The sequence below is a fragment of the Procambarus clarkii genome, chromosome 52 (assembly GCF_040958095.1).
Source record: "Procambarus clarkii isolate CNS0578487 chromosome 52, FALCON_Pclarkii_2.0, whole genome shotgun sequence".
NCBI lineage: Eukaryota > Metazoa > Arthropoda > Malacostraca > Decapoda > Cambaridae > Procambarus > Procambarus clarkii.
Genome location: NC_091201.1, coordinates 32,698,351 through 32,721,771, shown reverse-complemented (window position 1 = coordinate 32,721,771; position 23,421 = coordinate 32,698,351). Strand labels below are relative to the sequence as shown.

Below are 23,421 nucleotides of genomic sequence, written 5' to 3'. Positions count from 1 at the left end.
TTAATACATTTGAGAATATGTATTATCCAGTTAAGTTTCCTTTGCTTACTCTGGTCCTTCAAACAATCTAGTTTTGGATCATCATGATGCCACTGTAAATGTACAGTAATTGCATTTCTTATGAGAACTGCTGTTAGGTCTGACACTAGAATTTGCAGAGTTGTTGAATGATTGAAGAGATTAATGTATGTGCACCCATCTGCTTTACATGCAGGGACTAACTTGTTATAGAATAATAAAGTTTGTGATTGTATATATGTATCGTGTATGTTTTGCATTTAGTCCTAATCAAGTGTTAGATAATAAGTTTCAGATTTATCAGTGTGAAATATGGCTTAAATGGGAGAATTTAGAAAGAGCAACTGTTGCACAGAAAGCTTCGACTTACCTGGTATGTTGCAAAATACTGATTGACATTGGTTTCACAAACAGGCTTTTTTTTAGCTGGAACTAATTGAGAAGTATATTTATTTATTAATTTATTTATATACAAGGTACATTGGGTTTGTGAGAATACATAGCATAGTATTTACAATCTTGTAAAGCCACTAGTATGCGCAGCGTTTCGGGCAGAAAATGTGAATGTATATCAGTGAAATACAGAATACCCAAATAGAGTAGTGTACAGTACACTAAAGTAATTATTACTGTCCTATATACTCTACTCTTACATGATTAAATATCATTAAAAATAATTTAATATAATTTACAAAAGATTTAAATTAGTAATGAATGAGAGTAGGGTAGAATTGATGTGTTTCAGATGAGGGGATGTTCCATCAAGCTTCTCCAGCCAAAGTATTTGTTACATGGCCAACAGATTAGTTGCTTAAAGATTACTCTACACAGCTTTTATTTTATGCTGCTTCTTTTGTACACCTCCCATCTTAATTTTTTGTGCTTTTGAAAGTCATAGTATTATGAATACTGTGTGCTTAACATGTCTCACATAAAAAACTCAAAGAAAAATAAAACTTATACAAGGTGTTGATAGTGTTATGCAGATGATGAGTCACAATAATGTGGCTGAAGAATGTTGGCCAAGCAACACACTATTAGATGAAAAGATGACGACATTTCGGTTCGTCCTGGACCATTATCAAGTTGATTGTAGTCGATTTTCTTGATAGTGTTATTTTGTGTAAATTTTACATAATATTTATTTTTTAATACATTTTCAGAATTAGTACATCACATTCCAGACAGCAAGCAAATTTTGCTGGTATGTGGCATGCAGTGCTGCCTCACCCACTATAAAAAAGTACAGTATTACTGTATTGAGAAAATCAGTTGGAGCTCTAAGGTGACTCGAACCAGCAATCAAGTAACTTCCAGCCGTGTACCTTACCCCTGTACTATGACTTGGTGTAAGTTATACAACCTGGGATTCCATTGCAGGGTGTCTGGAGGCTTCTACTGAAGCCCGTCCAAGTTTTACACGTAACCTCTGAGCACTCTGGTGTAGGTAAAGTAGTTCATCAACCATATGCTTCAACTTCAGATACACAACGAAATCACACTAACATGATATATATCAATGAGAAACTCAACAGGAGCACTGAGGTGACTAGATTCAATGATCAAGGAACTCCTTGTTATAAGTGTAAAGTGCATAGCTGGGAGTAACTTGATCGCTGGTTCAAGTCACCTCAGTGCTCCAATTGATTTTCTCATTGATATACTGTATATGTATCAATATGTTAATATACAGTACTGTATATAAATATACATGTATTGATATACTGTATATGTATCAATATATTGATACTATACAGTACTGTATATATAGTGTGATTTCTTTGTGAAAATTATTATTCATTAATATTGTTACTAATTCATTAATTTTACTTCTTGGAACTTACTAGTTATTACTAAGACATAATTCCTAAAGCTATACCATTTAAAACAACTCAGAAGAATTATTGACCAGAAAATATATATACATGTTAGGTTTATATTGAGGTTCTCCTCAAGGTCAAATTGCAACCCCAAGCTGACTAATTCCTGGGTATCTATTTACTGCTAGGTGAACAGTCCATTAGGTGATAGGAAAAGTGCCTAAACATTTGTCCTGCCTGGGATTCAAACCTGAAAATCCCAATTGATATATACTTCCCACCTCTGACAAAATGAATTATATTTATTTATTTATTTATTTATTTATTTATATACAAAAAGGTACATTGGGTTTATGAGAGTACAGTACATAGCATTGATGTTTTTACATTCTTGTAAAGGCACTAGCACACATAGTATTTTGGGCAGGTCCTTAATCTAACATCTAACAGTGGCTGTACTCTCATAAACCAAATGTACAGTACCTTCTTGTTTATAAATAAATAAATAAATAAATAAATAAAATAAATAACATATAATTCTAAGTTAGTAATTTCTTGCAAAATTGAAAATATGTTAACAAGTATATTTGTAAGAAAATTTGACGAAGATTAGTAGGTACAGTAATATATTCACATGAAGGTACATTGAGTTGGCGAGATTTCATAAGATTGGTATTTTTACATTCTTGTAAAGCCACTAACATGCATAGCATTTTGGGCAGGTCCTTAATCTAACCTATCTAATATATAATAATAATAATAATAATAATAATAATAATAATAATAATACTGTAATAATAATAATAATAATAATAATAATAATTTATTATTATTATTATTAATAGGTAAGATGAAAAGGTACATTGTAGCAAGGTTTTATATCAACAAATAACCACAACATAAATTTACAGAGGAGATTACACTGGTAAAGATATATGTCTTAAGTACTAATATTGGGGGAAGTGGGTAGTACAAGATACAGTGTGAGTTTGAAGCACAAGGTAGGAAACTATGATGATGAAATCACATACTTTTTGGTTTCAATTTTGAACAGCGCATAAGGTGGACAATTTTTTAATACATCGGGGAATGCGTTCCATAGACTGGGTCCTTTTATTTGCATGGAGTGTTTGCACAAACCTAGCCTGACTGGGGATATCAAAGAGATCTTTATTTCTGGTGTGGCGTTCATGGGTTCTATTACATCTGTCAAGGAATAGTTTCAGATAAATATTAGCCTTTAGGAACAAGGTTTTGTACATGTAAATAGCACATGAGAATGTGTGGAGTGAGTGTATGTTTAGCACATTAAGGGACTTAACAGAGGGGCTGTGTGTTTATAACCCTGTGGTTGAAAAAGCATCTCCTGTTCTCAGTTCTACATTGTGTCTTGTTGTACGTGAAACTGTTTGTGTTTGTGTTTGAACGTATGCTGTTACCTTTAACTGTTATGTCAGAGACAATTTACTAACCCCTCATTTCAATATTAATACCTCCAGCTATTAATATGAATTCTGAAGAGCATTGAAAGTTAGCCATTGTCTGTGCTAAACTGTTCCTACTGCTTTTGCCAAGCTGTGGCTACTGTCTGTGCCAAGCTGTGGTTACTGCCCATGTCAAGCTGTGGCTACTGCCTGTGCCAAGCTGTGGCTACTGCCTGTGCCAGGCTGGGTTACTGCCCATGCCAAGCTGTGGCTACTGCTTGTGCCCAGCTGTGGCTACTGATAATGCCAAGCTGTGGCTACTGCCTGTGTCCAATTGTGGTTACTGCCTATACCAAGCAGTGGTTACTGCCCCTGCCAAGCTGTTCCTACTGCCTGTGCCAAGCTGTGGCTACTGCTAGTGCCCAGCTGTGGTTACTGTCCGTGCCAAGCTGTGGCTACTGCTAATGCCCAGCTGTGGCTACTGTCCGTGTCAAGCTGTGGCTACTGTCCGTGCCAAGCTGTGGCTACTGCCTGTGCCAAGCTGTGGCTACTGCCTGTGCCAGGCTGGGCTACTGCCCGTGCCAAGCTGTAGCTACTACCCATGCCAAGCTGTGGCTACTGCCCATGCCAAGCTGTGGCTACTGCCCATGCCAAGCTGTCAAATCAAATCAAATCAAAAGAAATCAAATATTTATTCAGGTAAAGTACATACATACAAGGTGAGATACAAAAGATTGATGGATTTATAGATAGAGCTAGTACATACAATGCCTAAAGCCACTATTATGCAAAGCGTTTCGGGCAGGCACAGCTTCTCATTCTAAGCTGTGGCTACTGCTCATTCTAAGCTGCGGCTACTGCCCGTGCTAAGCTGTAGCTACTCCCCGTTTCAAGCTGTGGCTACTCCCCGTGCCAAGCTGTGGCTACTGACAGTGTCAAGCTGTGGCTACTGCCCATGCCAAGCTGTGGCTACTGCTCATTCTAAGCTGTGGCTACTGCTCATTCTAAGCTGTGGCTACTGCTCATTCTAAGCTGTGGCTACTTCTCATTCTCAGCTGTGGCTACTTCTCATTCTAAGCTGTGGCTACTTCTCATTCTAAGCTGTGGCTACTTCTCATTCTAAGCTGTGGCTACTGATAATACCAAGCTGTGGCTACAGATAATGCCAAGCTGTGGCTACTGCCTTTGCCCAACTGCGGCTACTGCCTGTGCCCAGCTGTGGCTATTGTCCGTGCCAAGCTGTGGCAACTCCCCGTGCCAAGCTGTGGCAACTCCCCGTGCCAAGCTGTGGCTACTGCCCGTGTCAAGCTATAACCACTGTCCATGCCAAGCTGTGGCAGCTGCCCGTGTCAAGCTGTGGCTACTGTCCGTGCCAAGCTGTGGTTACTGCCTGTGTCAAGCTGTGGTTACTGCCCGTGTCAAGCTGTGGCAACTGTCCGTGTCAAGCTGTGGCTACTGTCCGTGCCAAGCTGTGGCCACTGCCCGTGCGAAACTGTGGCTACTGCCAGTGCCAAGCTGTGGCTATTGCCCGTGCCAAGCTGTGGCTACTGCCCTTGCCAAACTGTGGCCACGGCCCGTACCAAGCTGTGGTTACTGCCCGTTTTCAAGCTGTGGCTACTGCCAGTGCCAAGCTGTGGCCACTGCCCGTGCCAAGCTCTGGCTACTGCCTGTGCCAAGCTGTGGCTACTGCCAGTGCCAAGCTGTGGTCAATTTCCCTGACCAAGTTGTGGCCACTGCCCGTGCTAAGCTGTGGCTACTGCCAGTGCCAAGCTGTGGCTACTGCCCATGTCAAGCTGTGGCCACTGCCCATGCCAAGCTGTGGCCACTGCCCGTGCCAAGGTGTGGCCACTGCCCTTGCCAAGCTGTGGCCACTGCCCGTTTTCAAGCTGTGGCTACTGCCCGTGCCAAGCTGTGGCTACTGGCCATGCCAAGCTGTGGCTACTGGCCATGCCAAGCTGTGGCCACTGGCCATGCCAAGCTGTGGTTACTGCCCGTGCCAAGCTGTGGCTACTGCCCGTGCCAAGCTGTGGCTATTGCCCGTGCCAAGCTGTGGCTACTCCCCATACCAAGCTGTGGCCACTGCCCGTGCCAAGCTGTGGCCACTGCCCATACCAAGCTGTGGCCACTGCCCGTGCCAAGCTGTGGCTACTGCCCGTGCCAAGCTGTGGCTATTCCCCGTGCCAAGCCGTGGCTACTGCCCGTGCCAAGCTGTGGCCAATTCCCCTGACCAAACTGTGGCCACTGCCAGTGCCAAGCTGTGGCTACTGCTAGTGCCAAGCTGTGGCTACTGCCTGTGCCAAGTTGTGGCTACTGCCCGTGTCAAGCTGTGGTCACTGCCCATGCCACGCTGTGGCCACTGCCCGTTTTCAAGCCGTGGCTACTGCCCGTGCCAAGCTGTGGCTATTCCCCGTGCCAAGCTGTAGCTACTGCCCGTGCCAAGCTGTGGCTACTGGCCATGCTAAGCTGTGGCTACTGGCCATGCCAAGCTGTGGTTACTGCCCGTGCCAAGCTGTGGCTACTGCCCGTGCCAAGCTGTGGCTACTGCCCGTGCCAAACTGTGGCCAATTCCCCTGACCAAGCTGTGGCCACTGCCCGTGCCAAGCTGTGGTTACTGCTTATCCCAAGATGCAGCTACTGCTCATGCTAAACTGTGTCTACTGGCCGTGCCAAGTACTGTTCCAGTATACTGCTGGTTATCATGGTGGAGCATCTGCATGGTAGAAAATGATAGCGGGGCGCCAAATTGACATACTGTCCCGTTTTCTGTCTTGGGTCCTCTGGTAGGTCAGGGTAAGGGCACTTTAGTACAACAGTTTCTTGACGTTGGGGGACCTTAGGAGGGCGGGTTGCTGCATGGGTCTGCCCGGGTGCATACAAGTACCAGCGCCGGTCCCAAGATTAACTTCTTAGAATTACGTAAAGAAATAAATATAACACGTTCTCTTATTATAATACTGCTAATGAATGTTAAACGTGAATTAGCATAAATTTACTCAGAAGTTAGTTTAGTTTATTTATTATGCGCCCCATACCCATCTTGTGGGGGGGAGGATAGTGGAAAGGGTTACAGAGGCACATAATGGGCTCAGGGACTGAACCCCACAATTCATTTAGCTAAACAGCTTACAATCTTGATGAGCTAGTTACAAAATTCAATGCACATTATCACATCAACAATGGGCTCGAGACCGACCACAAGTATAGTTTCAAAATTAAGTAATTGCCATATGTGGAGAGCTAGTGTCACAATAACAGAAATAATGTCGTTTTATAACAAATCAAGACCAAAATGGTTGGTGGCGCCAAAGGAAGTCGACGATTGCCAACTTTTACGCCGCCTACCACTATATTTCGTTTTATAATGAGTTTATTTCCGAGTGAATGATTATTTATTCGCGTTCTACGTTCATTGCCAATATTACAGTAAGAAAATATTTTTCTTTACGTAATTGGTAAGAGTTTTGGTTAGCTGTGGGGATCCGTGACGACACTTGTTGACCCAGTGGGCGTCATGGCGGCGGCAGGTGTGGGTGGCAGCGCCCTCCACCCACACCTGCACCCGCCCCTTGAGTACCGTCTGCTGTCACTCCTGTGGTGCTGTAAACTCTGCCGGTAAGAACCCTTCCTGTGTTACATGACCAAGGGATCAGAAGACATGCAAGGTTACCTGTACCAAACTCCCCAACCACAACACACACGCGCTCCCTACTGCACCACACTCTTCCTTTGCTAACTGTAGGTAGTAACTGTGTGATTTGCTAACTGTAGGTAGTAACTAAGTTATTTGCTAACTATATAGGTAGTAACTAAGTGATTGTAACCTATCCACCGCTGCCCACTGGATGGGGGGCGGTGTGCAGGACAAACATATCAATTGTGACACTAGCTCTCCACATATGTCAGTTGCTTCATTTTCAATATATACTTGTGGTCGGTCTCGAGCCCATTGTTGATGTGACGATCTGTATTGAACGTTGTAACTAGCTCATCAAGATTGTAACTTGCTTAGCTACTTGAATTTTGGGGTTCAGTCCCTGAGCCCATTATGTGCCTCTGTAACCCTTTCCACCACCGCCCACAGAATGGGTATGGGGTCCACTACCGCCCACAGAATGGGTATGGGGACCACTACCTGCCACAAAATGGGCATGGGGGCCCACTACCGCCTACAGGATGAGTTTGAAGTCCACACTACTGTCCACAAAATGGGTATGGGGTCCATTACCACCAGCAGGATGGGTATGAGGTCCCCTACCGCCCACAGGATGGGTATGGGGTGCATAATACATGAACTAAACTCATACTACTGTAGAACACACTACAACATTATGGTAGTGGCGTGGTGTGGCCAGTGTGGTGGTAGTGGCGTGGTGTGGCCAGTGTGGCGGTAGTGGCGTGGTGTGGCCAGTGTGGCGGTAGTGGCGTGGTGTGGCCAGTGTGGCGGTAGTGGCGTGGTGTGGCCAGTGTGGCGGTAGTGGCGTGGTGTGGCCAGTGTGGCAGTAGTGGCGTGGTGTGGCAGTAGTGGCGTGGTGTGGCCAGTGTGGTGGTAGTGGCGTGGTGTGGCCAGTGTGGTGGTAGTGGCGTGGTGTGGCCAGTGTGGCAGTAGTGGCGTGGTGTGGCCAGTGTGGTGGTAGTGGCGTGGTGTGGCCAGTGTGGTGGTAGTGGCGTGGTGTGGCCAGTGTGGCAGTAGTGGCGTGGTGTGGCCAGTGTGGCGGTAGTGGCGTGGTGTGGCCAGTGTGGTGGTAGTGGCGTGGTGTGGCCAGTGTGGTGGTAGTGGCGTGGTATGGCCAGTGTGGCGGTAGTGGCGTGGTGTGGCCAGTGTGGTGGTAGTGGCGTGGTGTGGCCAGTGTGGTGGTAGTGGCGTGGTGTGGCCAGTGTGGCGGTAGTGGCGTGGTGTGGCCAGTGTGGTGGTAGTGGCGTGGTGTGGTCAGTGTGGTGGTAGTGGCGTGGTGTGGCAGTAGTGGCGTGGTGTGGCCAGTGTGGTGGTAGTGGCGTGGTGTGGCCAGTGTGGTGGTAGTGGCGTGGTGTGGCCAGTGTGGTGGTAGTGGCGTGGTGTGGCCAGTGTGGTGGTAGTGGCGTGGTGTGGCCAGTGTGGTGGTAGTGGCGTGGTGTGGCCAGTGTGGTGGTAGTGGCGTGGTGTGGCCAGTGTGGTGGTAGTGGCGTGGTGTGGCCAGTGTGGTGGTAGTGGCGTGGTGTGGCCAGTGTGGTGGTAGTGGTGTGGTGTGGCCAGTGTGGTGGTAGTGGCGTGGTGTGGCAGTAGTGGCGTGGTGTGGCCAGTGTGGTGGTAGTGGCGTGGTGTGGCCAGTGTGGTGGTAGTGGCGTGGTGTGGCCAGTGTGGCGGTAGTGGCGTGGTGTGGCCAGTGTGGTGGTAGTGGCGTGGTGTGGCCAGTGTGGTGGTAGTGGCGTGGTGTGGCCAGTGTGGCGGTAGTGGCGTGGTGTGGCCAGTGTGGTGGTAGTGGCGTGGTGTGGCCAGTGTGGCAGTAGTGGCGTGGTGTGGCCAGTGTGGTGGTAGTGGCGTGGTGTGGCCAGTGTGGTGGTAGTGGCGTGGTGTGGCTAGTGTGGTGGTAGTGGCGTGGTGTGGCCAGTGTGGTGGTAGTGGCGTGGTGTGGCCAGTGTGGCGGTAGTGGCGTGGTGTGGCCAGTGTGGTGGTAGTGGCGTGGTGTGGCCAGTGTGGCAGTAGTGGCGTGGTGTGGCCAGTGTGGCGGTAGTGGCGTGGTGTGGCCAGTGTGGTGGTGATGGCGGTGTCCTAGTAACACATGGCGACGCCCTTGCACTCACCGTCACCTCCTGTGTTTACCTGTCGGCCGGGAAACACACTCAGTCTACCTTGGGCCTGGTGTTCTGCTCGGTAGTGCCTGCTGCCATTTTGTGAGGTATATTCTACGGGTGTGTGGGGTACGTGTCGTCACTGTGTGGTTCCTGCTGTGCTTGTGGTAGGCGTTGTGTGGTATATGCTTCTACCTAACAGGGGATTATAGTACAGAGCTTCAGCTCCTGGTCCTCAACTTTCCATCCGTGAGTCGTCTAACAGTGGTGCTCCAACAGGTTGCTCGCGAAAATAAAGAATATTATAATTTAAAAAGAGCACCGGAATTCCTCCAAGAATAATTATCAGTCGATAAAGTCAAGAATATTTAATATGATATTTTCAGACGAATATATTATTTGTTTACAAAGTAAACAAAATAATGCCTGCCAACTTTAATTATTTTGATTATACTGCTCCGATATAAAATATTATTATTACTGCGATATTTCAAATAATATTTTTGTTGGTCCTAAAGAAATAATAGTAATCTTATGCTGTCCTCGCAGACTCAGTTTTTCACTGTTTAAATGTGAGCATCTGGGTGATGAGGCTTCACTCTGCATGCTTACTCCCATTACAATTAATACACTTAAGAATAGTACTTTTCCTGATCTGATGTGCTTCATGTCTTCTTCAGCACGACGTAGAAGTACTGGTCCACAAGACCAGGTAGTTTAAGCACTGTATTGCAGCGTCTCCCGACACCTTTGTTTATCGTTACGTCTATTTTGAAAACTATGGCTGTCGGTGATAGGTTTGGTGTTAAATACTCAATTATTACTCCGACTCCTACAGGCTCCGTCAAGACCTGTTGCGCACCAGTCATTATTCATTGGAGTTACAACATATGTTGACACGCTCCAAATTAATGTCTAAACTAAGACTGTAACTGGACTATTTTCTGCTGAATTCAACCTTAAGAGCTTTCCCGTGTGTATTTAATTTTTTTAATGCATTTGTTTCAGCCGTACTTTAGGGCTCATGGAATGCCAGGGAAGTGTGTATGACCAGGTGAGTGTGTATGACCAGGGGAGTGTGTATGACCAGGTGAGTGTGTATGACCAGGGAGAGTGTGTATGACCACGTGAGTGTGTATGACCACGTGAGTGTGTATGACCAGGTGAGTGTGTATGACCAGGTGAGTGTGTATGACCAGGTGAGTGTGTATGACCACGTGAGTGTGTATGACCAGGTGAGTGTGTATGACCACGTGAGTATGTATGACCAGGCGAGTGTGTATGACCAGGTGAATGTGTATGACCAGGGGAGTGTGTATGACCAGGGGAGTGTGTATGACCAGGTGAGTGTGTATGACCAGGGGAGTATGTATGACCAGGTGAGTGTGTATGACCACGTGAGTGTGTATGACCAGGTGAGCTTGTATGACCAGGTGAGCTTGTATGACCAGGTGAGTGTGTATGACCAGGGAGAGTGTGTATGACCACGTGAGTGTGTATGACCAGGTGAGCTTGTATGACCAGGTGAGCTTGTATGACCAGGTGAGTGTGTATGACCAGGGGGAGTGTATGACCACGTGAGTGTGTATGACCACGTGAGTGTGTATGACCAGGTGAGTGTGTATGACCAGGTGAGCGTGTATGACCAGGTGAGCTTGTATGACCAGGTGAGTGTGTATGACCAGGGGAGTGTGTATGACCAGGGGAGTGTGTATGACCAGGGGAGAGTGTGTATGACCAGGTGAGTGTGTATGACCAGGTGAGTGTGTATGACCAGGTGAGTGTGTATGACCAGGGAGAGTGTGTATGACCACGTGAGTGTGTATGACCACGTGAGTGTGTATGACCACGTGAGTATGTATGACCAGGCGAGTGTGTATGACCAGGTGAATGTGTATGACCAGGTGAGTGTGTATGACCAGGGGGAGTGTGTATGACCAGGTGTGTGTATGACCACGTGAGTGTGTATGACCAGGGGAGTGTGTATGACCAGGTGAGTGTGTATGACCAGGTGAGTGTGTATGACCAGGTGAGTGTGTATGACCAGGTGAGTGTGTATGACCAGGGGAGTGTGTATGACCAGGGGAGTGTGTATGACCAGGTGAGTGTGTATGACCAGGTGAGTGTGTGACCAGGGGAGCGTGTATGACCAGGTGAGTGTGTATGACCAGGTGAGTGTGTATGACCAGGGGAGCGTGTATGACCAGGTGAGTGTGTATGACCAGGTGAGTGTGTATGACCAGGTGAGTGTGTATGACCAGGTGAGTGTGTATGACCAGGTGAGTGTGTATGACCAGGGGAGTGTGTATGACCAGGTGAGTGTGTATGACCAGGGGAGTGTGTATGACCAGGTGAGTGTGTATGACCAGGTGAGTGTGTATGACCAGGTGAGTGTGTATGACCAGGGGAGTGTGTATGACCAGGTGAGTGTGTATGACCAGGTGAGTGTGTATGACCAGGTGTGTGTATGACCAGGGGAGCGTGTATGACCAGGTGAGCGTGTATGACCAGGGGAGCGTGTATGACCAGGTGAGTGTGTACTCACCTAATTGTGCTTGCGGGGGTTGAACTCTGGCTCTTTGGTCCCGCCTCTCAACCGTCAATCAACTGGTGTACAGGTTCCTGAGCCTACTGGGCTCTATCATATCTACATTTGAAACTGTGTATGGAGTCAGCCTCCACCACATCACTTCCTAGTGCATTCCATTTACTAACTACTCTGACACTGAAAAAGTTCTTTCTAATGTCTCTGTGGCTCATTTGGGTACTCAGCTTCCACCTGTGTCCCCTTGTTCGCGTCCCTCCAGTGTTGAATACTTCATCCTTGTTTACCTGGTCGATTCCCCTGAGGATTTTGTAGGTTGTGATCATGTCCCCCCTTACTCTTCTATCTTCCAGTGTCGTAAGGTGCATTTCCCGCAGCCTTTCCTCATAACTCATGCCTCTTAGTTCTGGGACTAGTCTAGTAGCATACCTTTGGACTTTTTCCAGCTTCGTCTTGTGCTTGACAAGGTACGGGCTCCATGCTGGGGCCGCATACTCCAGGATTGGTCTTACATATGTTGTGTACAAGATTCTGAATGATTCCTTACACAGAATTTGGGCCTCGTAGCCTGGTGGATAGCGCGCAGGACTCGTAATTCTGTGGCGCGGGTTCGATTCCCGCACGAGGCAGAAACAAATGGGCAAAGTTTCTTTCACCCTGAATGCCCCTGTTACCTAGCAGTAAATAGGTACCTGGGAGTTAGTCAGCTGTCACGGGCTGCTTCCTGGGGGTGGAGGCCTGGTCGAGGACCGGGCCGCGGGGACACTAAAAAGCCCGAAATCATCTCAAGATAACCTCAAGATAACAGGTTCCTGAACGCCGTTCTGATGTTAGCCAGCCTCGCATATGCCGCAGACGTTATTCTCTTTATGTGGGCTTCAGGAGACAGGTTTGGTGTGATATCAACTCCTAGATATTTCTCTCTGTCTGTTTCATTAAGTACTTCATCTCCTATTCTGTATCCTGTGTCTGGCCTCCTGTTTCCACTGCCTAGTTTCATTACTTTGCATTTACTCGGGTTGAACTTCAACAGCCATTTGTTGGACCATTCACTCAGTCTATCTAGGTCATCTTGTAGCCTCCTACTATCATCCTCTGTTTCAATCCTCCTCATATTTTTTGCATCGTCGGCAAACATTGAGAGGAACGAATCTATACCATCTGGGAGATCATTTACATATACCAGAAACAGTATAGGTCGAAGGACTGACCCCTGCGGGACTCCACTTGTAACGTCTCGCCAATCTGAGACCTCACCCCTCACATAGACTCGTTGTCTCCTGTTGCTTAGGTACTCCTCTATCCACCGGAGTACCTTCCCTTTCACTCCAGCCTGCGTCTCCAACTTTCGCACTAGCCTCTTGTGTGGCACTGTATCAAAGGCTTTCTGACAATCCAAAAATATGCAGTCTGCCCACCCTTCTCTTTCTGGCCTTATTTTTGTTGCCTGGTCGTAGAATTCAAGTAACCTGTGAGGCAGGACCTGCCATCCCTGAACCCATGTTGATGCTGTGTTACAAAGTTCCTTCGCTCCAGATGCTCCAATAGTTTTTTTCGCACAATCTTCTCCATCAGCTTTCATGGTATGCAGGTTAGGGACACAGGCCTGTAGTTCAGTGCCTCCTGTCTATCCCCTTTCTTGTATATCGGGACTACGTTAGCTGCTTTCCAAATATCTGGCAGTTCCCCTGTTGCCAGTGATTTGTTATACACTATGGAGAGTGGTAGGCACAGTTCTCCTGCTCCTTCCTTTAGAACCCAAGGGGAGATTCCATCTGGGCCTATAGCCTTCGTCACATCCAACTCTAGTAAACAGGGGAGTGTGTATGACCAGGTGAGTGTGTATGACCAGGGGAGTGTGTATGACCAGGTGAGTGTGAATGACCAGGTGAGTGTGTATGACCAGGTGAGTGTGTATGACCAGGTGAGTGTGTATGACCAGGTGAGTGTGAATGACCAGGTGAGCGTGTATGACCAGGTGAGTGTGTATGACCAGGTGAGTGTGTATGACCAGGTGAGTGTGTATGACCAGGTGAGTGTGTATGACCAGGGGAGTGTGTTTGACCAGGTGAGTGTGTATGACCAGGTGAGCGTGTATGACCAGGTGAGTGTGAATGACCAGGTGAGCGTGTATGACCAGGTGAGTGTGTATGACCAGGTGAGTGTGTATGACCAGGTGAGTGTGTATGACCAGGTGAGTGTGTATGACCAGGTGAGTGTGTATGACCAGGTGAGTGTGTATGACCAGGTGAGTGTGTATGACCAGGTGAGTGTGTATGACCAGGGGAGTGTGTATGACCAGGGGGAGTGTGTATGACCAGGTGAGTGTGTATGACCAGGTGAGTGTGTATGACCAGGTGAGTGTGAATGACCAGGTGAGTGTGTATGACCAGGTGAGTGTGTATGACCAGGTGAGTGTGTATGACCAGGTGAGTGTGTATGACCACGTGAGTGTGTATGACCAGGTGAGTGTGTATGACCAGGTGAGCGTGTATGACCACGGGAGTGTGTATGACCACGGGAGTGTATATGACCACGGGAGTGTGTATGACCAGGTGAGTGTGTATGACCACGGGAATGTGTATGACCAGGTGAGTGTGTATGACCAGGGGAGTGTGTATGACCAGGGGAGTGTGTATGACCACGGGAGTGTGTATGACCACGGGAGTGTATATGACCACGGGAGTGTGTATGACCAGGTGAGTGTGTATGACCACGGGAATGTGTATGACCAGGTGAGTGTGTATGACCAGGGGAGTGTGTATGACCACGGGAGTGTGTATGACCAGGGGAGTGTGTATGACCAGGGGAGTGTGTATGACCAGGTGAGTGTGTATGACAACGGGAGTGTTTATGACCACGGGAGTGTGTATGACCACGGGAGTGTGTATGACCACGGGAGTGTGTATGACCAGGTGAGTGTGTATGACCACGGGAGTGTGTATGGCCAGGGGAGTGTGTATGACCAGGTGAGTGTGTATGACCACGGGAGTGTGTTTGACCACGGGAGTGTGTATGACCACGGGAGTGTGTATGACCACGGGAGTGTGTATGACCACGGGAGTGTGTATGACCACGGGAGTGTGTATGACCAGGTGAGTGTGTATGACCACGGGAGTGTGTATGGCCAGGGGAGTGTGTATGACCAGGGGAGTGTGTATGACCAGGTGAGTGTGTATGACCAGGGGAGCGTGTATGACCAGGGGAGCGTGTATGACCACGGGAGTGTGTATGACCAGGTGAGTGTGTATGACCAGGGAGAGTGTGTATGACCACGTGAGTGTGTATGACCAGGTGAGTGTGTATGACCAGGTGAGTGTGTATGACCAGGTGAGTGTGTATGACCAGGTGAGTGTGTATGACCAGGTGAGCTTGTATGACCAGGGGAGTGTGTATGACCAGGTGAGTGTGTATGACCAGGTGAGTGTGTATGACCAGGTGAGTGTGTATGACCAGGTGAGTGTGTATGACCAGGTGAGTGTGTATGACCAGGTGAGCGTGTATGACCAGGTGAGCGTGTATGACCAGGTGAGTGTGTATGACCAGGTGAGTGTGTATGACCAGGTGAGTGTGTATGACCAGGTGAGTGTGTATGACCAGGTGAGTGTGTATGACCACGGGAGTGTGTATGACCACGGGAGTGTATATGACCACGGGAGTGTGTATGACCAGGTGAGTGTGTATGACCACGGGAGTGTGTATGACCAGGTGAGTGTGTATGACCAGGGGAGTGTGTATGACCAGGGGAGTGTGTATGACCACGGGAGTGTGTATGACCACGGGAGTGTGTATGACCACGGGAGTGTGTATGACCACGGGAGTGTGTATGACCAGGTGAGTGTGTATGACCACGGGAGTGTGTATGGCCAGGGGAGTGTGTATGACCAGGTGAGTGTGTATGACAACGGGAGTGTTTATGACCACGGGAGTGTGTATGACCACGGGAGTGTGTATGACCAGGTGAGTGTGTATGACCACGGGAGTGTGTATGGCCAGGGGAGTGTGTATGACCACGGGAGTGTGTATGACCACGGGAGTGTGTATGACCACGGGAGTGTGTATGACCACGGGAGTGTGTATGACCACGGGAGTGTGTATGACCACGGGAGTGTGTATGACCAGGTGAGTGTGTATGACCACGGGAGTGTGTATGGCCAGGGGAGTGTGTATGACCAGGTGAGTGTGTATGACAACGGGAGTGTTTATGACCACGGGAGTGTGTATGACCACGGGAGTGTGTATGACCAGGTGAGTGTGTATGACCAGGTGAGTGTGTATGACCAGGTGAGTGTGTATGACCAGGGGAGTGTGTATGACCAGGGGGAGTGTGTATGACCAGGTGAGTGTGTATGACCAGGTGAGTGTGTATGACCAGGTGAGTGTGAATGACCAGGTGAGTGTGTATGACCAGGTGAGTGTGTATGACCAGGTGAGTGTGTATGACCAGGTGAGTGTGTATGACCACGTGAGTGTGTATGACCAGGTGAGTGTGTATGACCAGGTGAGCGTGTATGACCACGGGAGTGTGTATGACCACGGGAGTGTATATGACCACGGGAGTGTGTATGACCAGGTGAGTGTGTATGACCACGGGAATGTGTATGACCAGGTGAGTGTGTATGACCAGGGGAGTGTGTATGACCAGGGGAGTGTGTATGACCACGGGAGTGTGTATGACCACGGGAGTGTATATGACCACGGGAGTGTGTATGACCAGGTGAGTGTGTATGACCACGGGAATGTGTATGACCAGGTGAGTGTGTATGACCAGGGGAGTGTGTATGACCACGGGAGTGTGTATGACCAGGGGAGTGTGTATGACCAGGGGAGTGTGTATGACCAGGTGAGTGTGTATGACAACGGGAGTGTTTATGACCACGGGAGTGTGTATGACCACGGGAGTGTGTATGACCACGGGAGTGTGTATGACCAGGTGAGTGTGTATGACCACGGGAGTGTGTATGGCCAGGGGAGTGTGTATGACCAGGTGAGTGTGTATGACCACGGGAGTGTGTTTGACCACGGGAGTGTGTATGACCACGGGAGTGTGTATGACCACGGGAGTGTGTATGACCACGGGAGTGTGTATGACCACGGGAGTGTGTATGACCAGGTGAGTGTGTATGACCACGGGAGTGTGTATGGCCAGGGGAGTGTGTATGACCAGGGGAGTGTGTATGACCAGGTGAGTGTGTATGACCAGGGGAGCGTGTATGACCAGGGGAGTGTGTATGACCACGGGAGTGTGTTTGACCAGGTGAGTGTGTATGACCAGGGAGAGTGTGTATGACCACGTGAGAGTGTATGACCAGGTGAGTGTGTATGACCAGGTGAGTGTGTATGACCAGGTGAGTGTGTATGACCAGGTGAGCTTGTATGACCAGGGGAGTGTGTATGACCAGGTGAGTGTGTATGACCAGGTGAGTGTGTATGACCAGGTGAGTGTGTATGACCAGGTGAGTGTGTATGACCAGGTGAGTGTGTATGACCAGGTGAGCGTGTATGACCAGGTGAGCGTGTATGACCAGGTGAGTGTGTATGACCAGGTGAGTGTGTATGACCAGGTGAGTGTGTATGACCAGGTGAGTGTGTATGACCAGGTGAGTGTGTATGACCACGGGAGTGTGTATGACCACGGGAGTGTATATGACCACGGGAGTGTGTATGACCAGGTGAGTGTGTATGACCACGGGAGTGTGTATGACCAGGTGAGTGTGTATGACCAGGGGAGTGTGTATAACCAGGGGAGTGTGTATGACCACGGGAGTGTGTATGACCACGGGAGTGTGTATGACCACGGGAGTGTGTATGACCACGGGAGTGTGTATGACCAGGTGAGTGTGTATGACCACGGGAGTGTGTATGGCCAGGGGAGTGTGTATGACCAGGTGAGTGTGTATGACAACGGGAGTGTTTATGACCACGGGAGTGTGTATGACCACGGGAGTGTGTATGACCAGGTGAGTGTGTATGACCACGGGAGTGTGTATGGCCAGGGGAGTGTGTATGACCACGGGAGTGTGTATGACCACGGGAGTGTGTATGACCACGGGAGTGTGTATGACCACGGGAGTGTGTATGACCACGGGAGTGTGTATGACCACGGGAGTGTGTATGACCAGGTGAGTGTGTATGACCACGGGAGTGTGTATGGCCAGGGGAGTGTGTATGACCAGGGGAGTGTGTATGACCAGGTGAGTGTGTATGACCAGGGAGCGTGTATGACCAGGGGAGTGTGTATGACCACGGGAGTGTGTATGACCAGGTGAGTGTGTATGACCACGGGAGTGTGTATGGCCAGGGGAGTGTGTATGACCAGGGGAGTGTGTATGACCACGGCAGTGTGTATGACCACGGGAGTGTGTATGACCACGGGAGTGTGTATGACCAGGTGAGTGTGTATGACCAGGTGAGTGTGTATGGCCAGGGGAGTGTGTATGACCAGGTGAGCGTGTATGACCAGGTGAGTGTGTATGACCAGGGGAGCGTGTATGACCAGGGAAGCGTGTTTGTATGAACACGCAGCCTGATTAAACTATACCGTAATCTTTTCAGTTAATCGTACGTTTTGCGTAATAACTGCATGGACGTGGAGTCTCTTAAATGAAAAAAAAGAAGTCCACTACGGGCTCACCATAGCCCGTGCTACTTGGAACTTTTTGTTCCAGGTGGCGAATCTTAAACAACAGCAACAACATCTTAAATGAAATATTGAGGCCTATGGTGGGATCGAATCCACTTCGTCCTAGGAGATCCAAGCTTGTATGTCGTGTCCTTCTAGCCTGTATTTGAAGTGTAAGCACGATAAAAGTCTTTATCTTTTAACACACACATCATACCTAATTAAAATATTGGATAAAAAAATTGTATTATCGCAGCCTATCTTCCTATAACGATAGTACTTTTTGGTTCAAATTTCCAATATGTAGCACACACACACACACACACACACACACACACACACACACACACACACACACACACACACTATATATATATATATATATATATATATATATATATATATATATATATATATATATATATTTATATATATATATATATATATATATATATATATATATATATATATATATATATATATACTATATTAGACCTAAGATAACGTGTATCAGGCTGAGGATTGCCAGGACAGGTTAGCCTAGGTTCTTCAGTTTTGTTTCGTATGTAGGAGAATGTCATTCGGGGTAATTCTGTAGCACAAAACATGAACCTTTATGTGGTCTAAAACTACATATTGGTACTTTGGACCAAATACTTGCTGTAAGTAGTACTCTCATTTTAGGTAGATGAGCGACCAAATACTTGCTGTAAGTAGTACTCTCATTTTAGGAAGATGAGCTGTGTTACCGAGACCTGCATACCTAGCAGGTCTAGCCTAGCATACCTACCGAGACCGCTTTAGTTAGGACCCTTGGTCTGATACGCTCTGTTATCTTGGGATAACTTGTGGCTCAGGAGCCATACTAACAAGTAATTGTTACGGCGAATTTTATTTTTATTTTAATCCTATTTGATGTACTCATCTAGTTGTACTCACTTAATTGTGCTTGCGGGGGTTGAGTTTTGGCTCTTTGGTCCCGCCTCTCAACTTGTCAATGTGTGGTAATCCGGTGTATAGATGACCATCCCTTAGGATGGTCATCGGTGCCATCGTAATCAAAGCAAAAACAAAAACAAATATTTGTTTATTATTATTTGTTTATTCATTTGTCAATTTTATTTGTTGTTTGTGAATTAGTTCATTAATGATATCAGAGTTGAACAATCCTCACGAAACAGAGGTGTTGTTGAGTCTGTGAGTGATGCAGTTTCCTTATCCCGTCCTTAGACTGTGTTCATTCCATCCAGCGACCGACCCCAAAAACACATTCATCAGTTTTAACATGCATTCCATGCATGTTAAAATAGGAATTTTCTCAAATATAAATTATAATTATTATTATGTTATATTAGTATATTGTAAATATTTAGGCCTGGATTAGATTAGATTCAGTGTTTAGGCTCTATTTGTAATTATTTGTATTTGTAATATATGGGGGGAGCATTTACATAGTTGCAATTCGATTCGAACATAGGTTTCATACTGTTCGATATATGTTCGAACGTCATCAGTTGTAAGTCATGTGAAAAGTGCATTATTTTATACATAAATGGAGTTTGGAGTCTGCATGGGATGAACATTTAGCTTCTTCTGATGAGGAAACTGCTTTACACACCACTCACAAGTGTTGATGTTCGAACATTTCTTGAACAGTGCTTCCCTGAAACATTTGTTCGAATCGAATCGCATCTCTGTAAATGCTTCACCCACTTATTACAAATACAAATAATTGCAAACAGAGTCTAAACACCTGCTTTTTGTACGTGATTTACCTGAGGACCACTAACAGTTTTGGTAATGGCGGCTACGTCGGGTAGGCGGTTCCATGGGTTTATAACCTTGTGGATGAAAAAATATCTCCCGTTCTCAGTCCTACATTGAGGTTTGTTGAGCTTGAAACCGTTGCTCCTTGTTTGTATTACATCTGACCTTTTGAAGAAATTGTTGGGATCAACATCTTCTAACTTGTTCAGTATTTTAAAAGTTTCAATTTGATCCGCCTTGTCATGCCTATTTTGCAGTGTTGTGCAACACGTTCTCGCACTTTCTTAAGTCAATATTGACTTATTAAATAAGTGCATATGTGACATACTAATTTATTGTGAATATTTTAGTTTACCTTGAAAAGCTTCATAGAAAACACCGACTTTACCTAACCTTCTTAGCATGTTAAGATAAGCATCTTATTCCTTCATAATTACAATTATTACTTAACCAATTACAGGTATAGGTTAAGTAATAATTGTAATTACGAAGGAATAAGATGCTTATCTTAACATACTAAGAAGGTTAGGTAAGGTCGGTGTTTTCTATGAAACTTTTCAAGGTAAACTAAAATATTCACAATAAATTAGTATGTCACATATGCACGTATTTAATAAGTCAATATTGACTATAAGAAAGTGCGAGAACGGGTTGCAAAGTTAGCTATGTGGCTCTCAACCGTTCCTGATACGAGAGATGACTTAGCTCTGGAATAACTTTTGTTGCCCGGTGTTGCACTTTCTCCAGAGCAGCTATGTCCTTCTGAAGATGAGGTCTCCATGCTTGGCTACAGTAATCCAAATCATTTATTTGGATTACTAGAGATTTATAAAGTTGAATCACCACCTTCTTTTCCTTAAAGTCAAAGGTACACTTGATTATTCCAAAGGATCGGTTAACTTTTCTGACTGCTGCTCCCACCTGTTGTGCAACCTTCAGTGAGTGGTGGAGTTTGACTCCGAGGTCTTTTTCTTCATCAATCTGCTGCAATGTAATGGCATAGATTTGGTAGTTGTGGCGTTAATTGCTGCGCCCCACATGCAAGGTGGGGCATAGCATGTGTTTGATAATGTTTGTCGGTATTAAAAAGCATTTGCTAGTCTTCTGATCATTTGTGGAGTTCATGTAGAACTCTTTGCAAGGCTTCAATATCATTATCATTTCCCACTTGACCATAAATTTGTGTGTCATCTGCAAATTTGGTAATGTGGTTTGTAATATTCTCATGTGTGTTATTAATGATTATGACAACAAGGGTTGGCCCCAAAATGGATCAATGTGGTAACCCCACTTACCACATTTCTCCAGTCGGATTCATTCCCATTTAGTACGACCATTTGTTTTCTGTTTCAACCACTGTTTTATCCATTATAGTATTTTACCATTTATCCCCATGGGCCTGTAATTTCCTTGCCAGTCATTTATGTGGTACCTTATCAAAGGCTTTAGCCAAATCCATGTATACTCCATCCTCCAGAAGGCCTTTGTTCGAGTAGCTGGTGACCGTGTCCAACAATGTGAGCAAGTTTGTAAGGCAGGATCTATTTTTAACAAAGACATGTTTTATCGATTGTATAAGATTGTTCACTGAAAGATGGTGAATGATGCCCTCCGTGAGGCGTCTCTCCATGAGCTTGCTCATGTGTGGTGTCAAGGTGATCGGCCGGTAGTTTCCTGCTGAGCTCTTCCTGACTTTTTGCTTCAAAAATAAGGGTGACAATTGCATATTTCCATTCAGGGGGGACTATTCCTTGGTCCAGTGATTTTGTGAAAGTAATTTCAGTGGTGGGCACAGTTATTCTGCCAGTTCCTTTATAACTCTGGATTGGACTGGCATATGTGTGTAGTGTGTAACTGTGATGAGCGACGTGTTACGACGCGAGGAAAGTAGGCATTCAGCTTGGAGGTTAATTCCTTTGAAGTGAAACAGCATTATAGTGAGATATCTCTCCCGTCTAGTTGCAAGCACTCACCGATCAGATGAGTCTTGTGCTTGAGAGAGCGTATTCCACTCCATGGTCTCGAGAGACCAAGGTAGCTAGCAGCACCCCACCGACTGTCCACACACTACCGTCCCCAGCAGGAGACGGTCGAACCTGTGATCTCTCTGCTACCTGTGACGGTGGGCAGAGAAGCACGCCGTACAGGTCGGTAGATGAGGATCCAGGGTGACATACACTGGAGGAGGGAAGGGAGGGAAGGATGGCAGGTGGGCGTGAGAAAAGGAGGGTAGAAGAGAGGGAGGGAGGGGAGGGATAAAGGTTAGTGGTGAGGGATGTTGTTGTTGCTGCTGTAGATTCAGCTACTCGGAACCAACACGTTCCCAGTAGCACGGGCTATGGTGAGCCCGTAGTGAACTTACCTGGCACAGGAGCGGGGCAAGTAGCACGGGCTATGGTGAGCCCGTAGTGGACTTACCTGGCACAGGAGCGGGACTGTAACTGTGCCAGACAGAGGAGAGGGGTGAAGAGTGATGTAGATCCCAGAGTTGATCCTCGTCCCTGCGTGCTCCCTGTGCATGTTTAGCAACGGTTAGTGGTACAGTGAGGCAGCTGCTGCGTCACTGTACCCGGGGGAAGGGGGGGGGGGTTAGAGGATGCTGGGAGGGGGTTGTGGTGCTGGAGGATGGTGGTGGATGATGAGGGTGGGTGCTGGAGGAAGGTGGTGGATGATGGGGGTGCTGGATGATGGGAGTGGCTCCTCTTGCATGATAGTATGATGATAGATGGAATTACTGGTGTCAATTTCACTTTTGCTCAGATCTAAAAGATTTTGTTGAAGTTCTTAGTGTACTGCTGCTCTCAGATTGCTAATTGACAATCCAAGGTTATACTCAACGGCTCCTTTAAAGGCAGATTCTTTGGCTAACTCATCAGCTCTATTCGGAGGCCAACATCAGATGGAGACCACATGAAATGGACTTCTAACACGAGCATATTACAGTTATGTCTTAAGTTAAAGAATTGAGAGCAATTAAGGATGATAAAAAGGGATGCGAAACTCATATTTCTCATGCTGTGGAGTTTGTATTGTATTGCATTGTTGTATTAGCGTCAACTACTACTACTATTACTATTACTACTACTACTACTACTATTACTATTACTACTACTACTACTACTATTACTATTACTACTACTACTACTACTATTACTATTACTACTACTACTACTACTATTACTACTACTACTACTATTACTATTACTACTACTATTACTATTACTATTACTATTACTATTACTATTACTATTACTACTACTACTACTACTACTATTACTATTACTACTACTACTGCTACTATTACTATTACTATTACTATTACTATTACTATTACTACTACTACTACTACTACTACTATTACTACTACTACTCATCTTCACAAAGGGGCTATTGCTTCCCTCTTCAGATGTTATAATGTTCCTCATGCTTGTATGTGATTTTTTTAAGCACACAATAAAT

At 46.5% G+C, this 23,421-nt stretch overlaps 2 protein-coding genes across 3 annotated transcripts in view; one reads left to right on the top strand and one right to left on the bottom strand.

The window, feature by feature from the left end:
- Nucleotides 1-6,747: 6,747 nt before the first annotated feature.
- The window catches only part of LOC123763481 (mucin-22), a 355,540-nt gene continuing 338,866 nt past the window's right edge, over nt 6,748-23,421 (top strand). Inside the window, exon 1 of one of the 2 annotated variants that reach the window (XM_069304642.1) lies at nt 6,748-6,874. The gene's annotated coding sequence lies outside the window, so the exon portion shown is untranslated. Of the gene's footprint in view, nt 6,875-9,035; nt 9,158-23,421 lie in introns of those variants that run through there. The other variant, XM_069304643.1, reaches the window with a different exon arrangement.
- The window catches only part of LOC123763480 (nascent polypeptide-associated complex subunit alpha, muscle-specific form-like), a 15,913-nt gene continuing 13,117 nt past the window's right edge, over nt 20,626-23,421 (bottom strand). The window contains exons 4-5 of the mRNA XM_069304506.1: nt 21,395-21,661; nt 20,626-20,946 (exon numbers count right to left, since the gene is read on the bottom strand). Coding sequence (XP_069160607.1) covers nt 20,626-20,946; nt 21,395-21,661 — 588 coding nt within the window. The remainder of the gene's footprint in view (nt 20,947-21,394; nt 21,662-23,421) is intronic.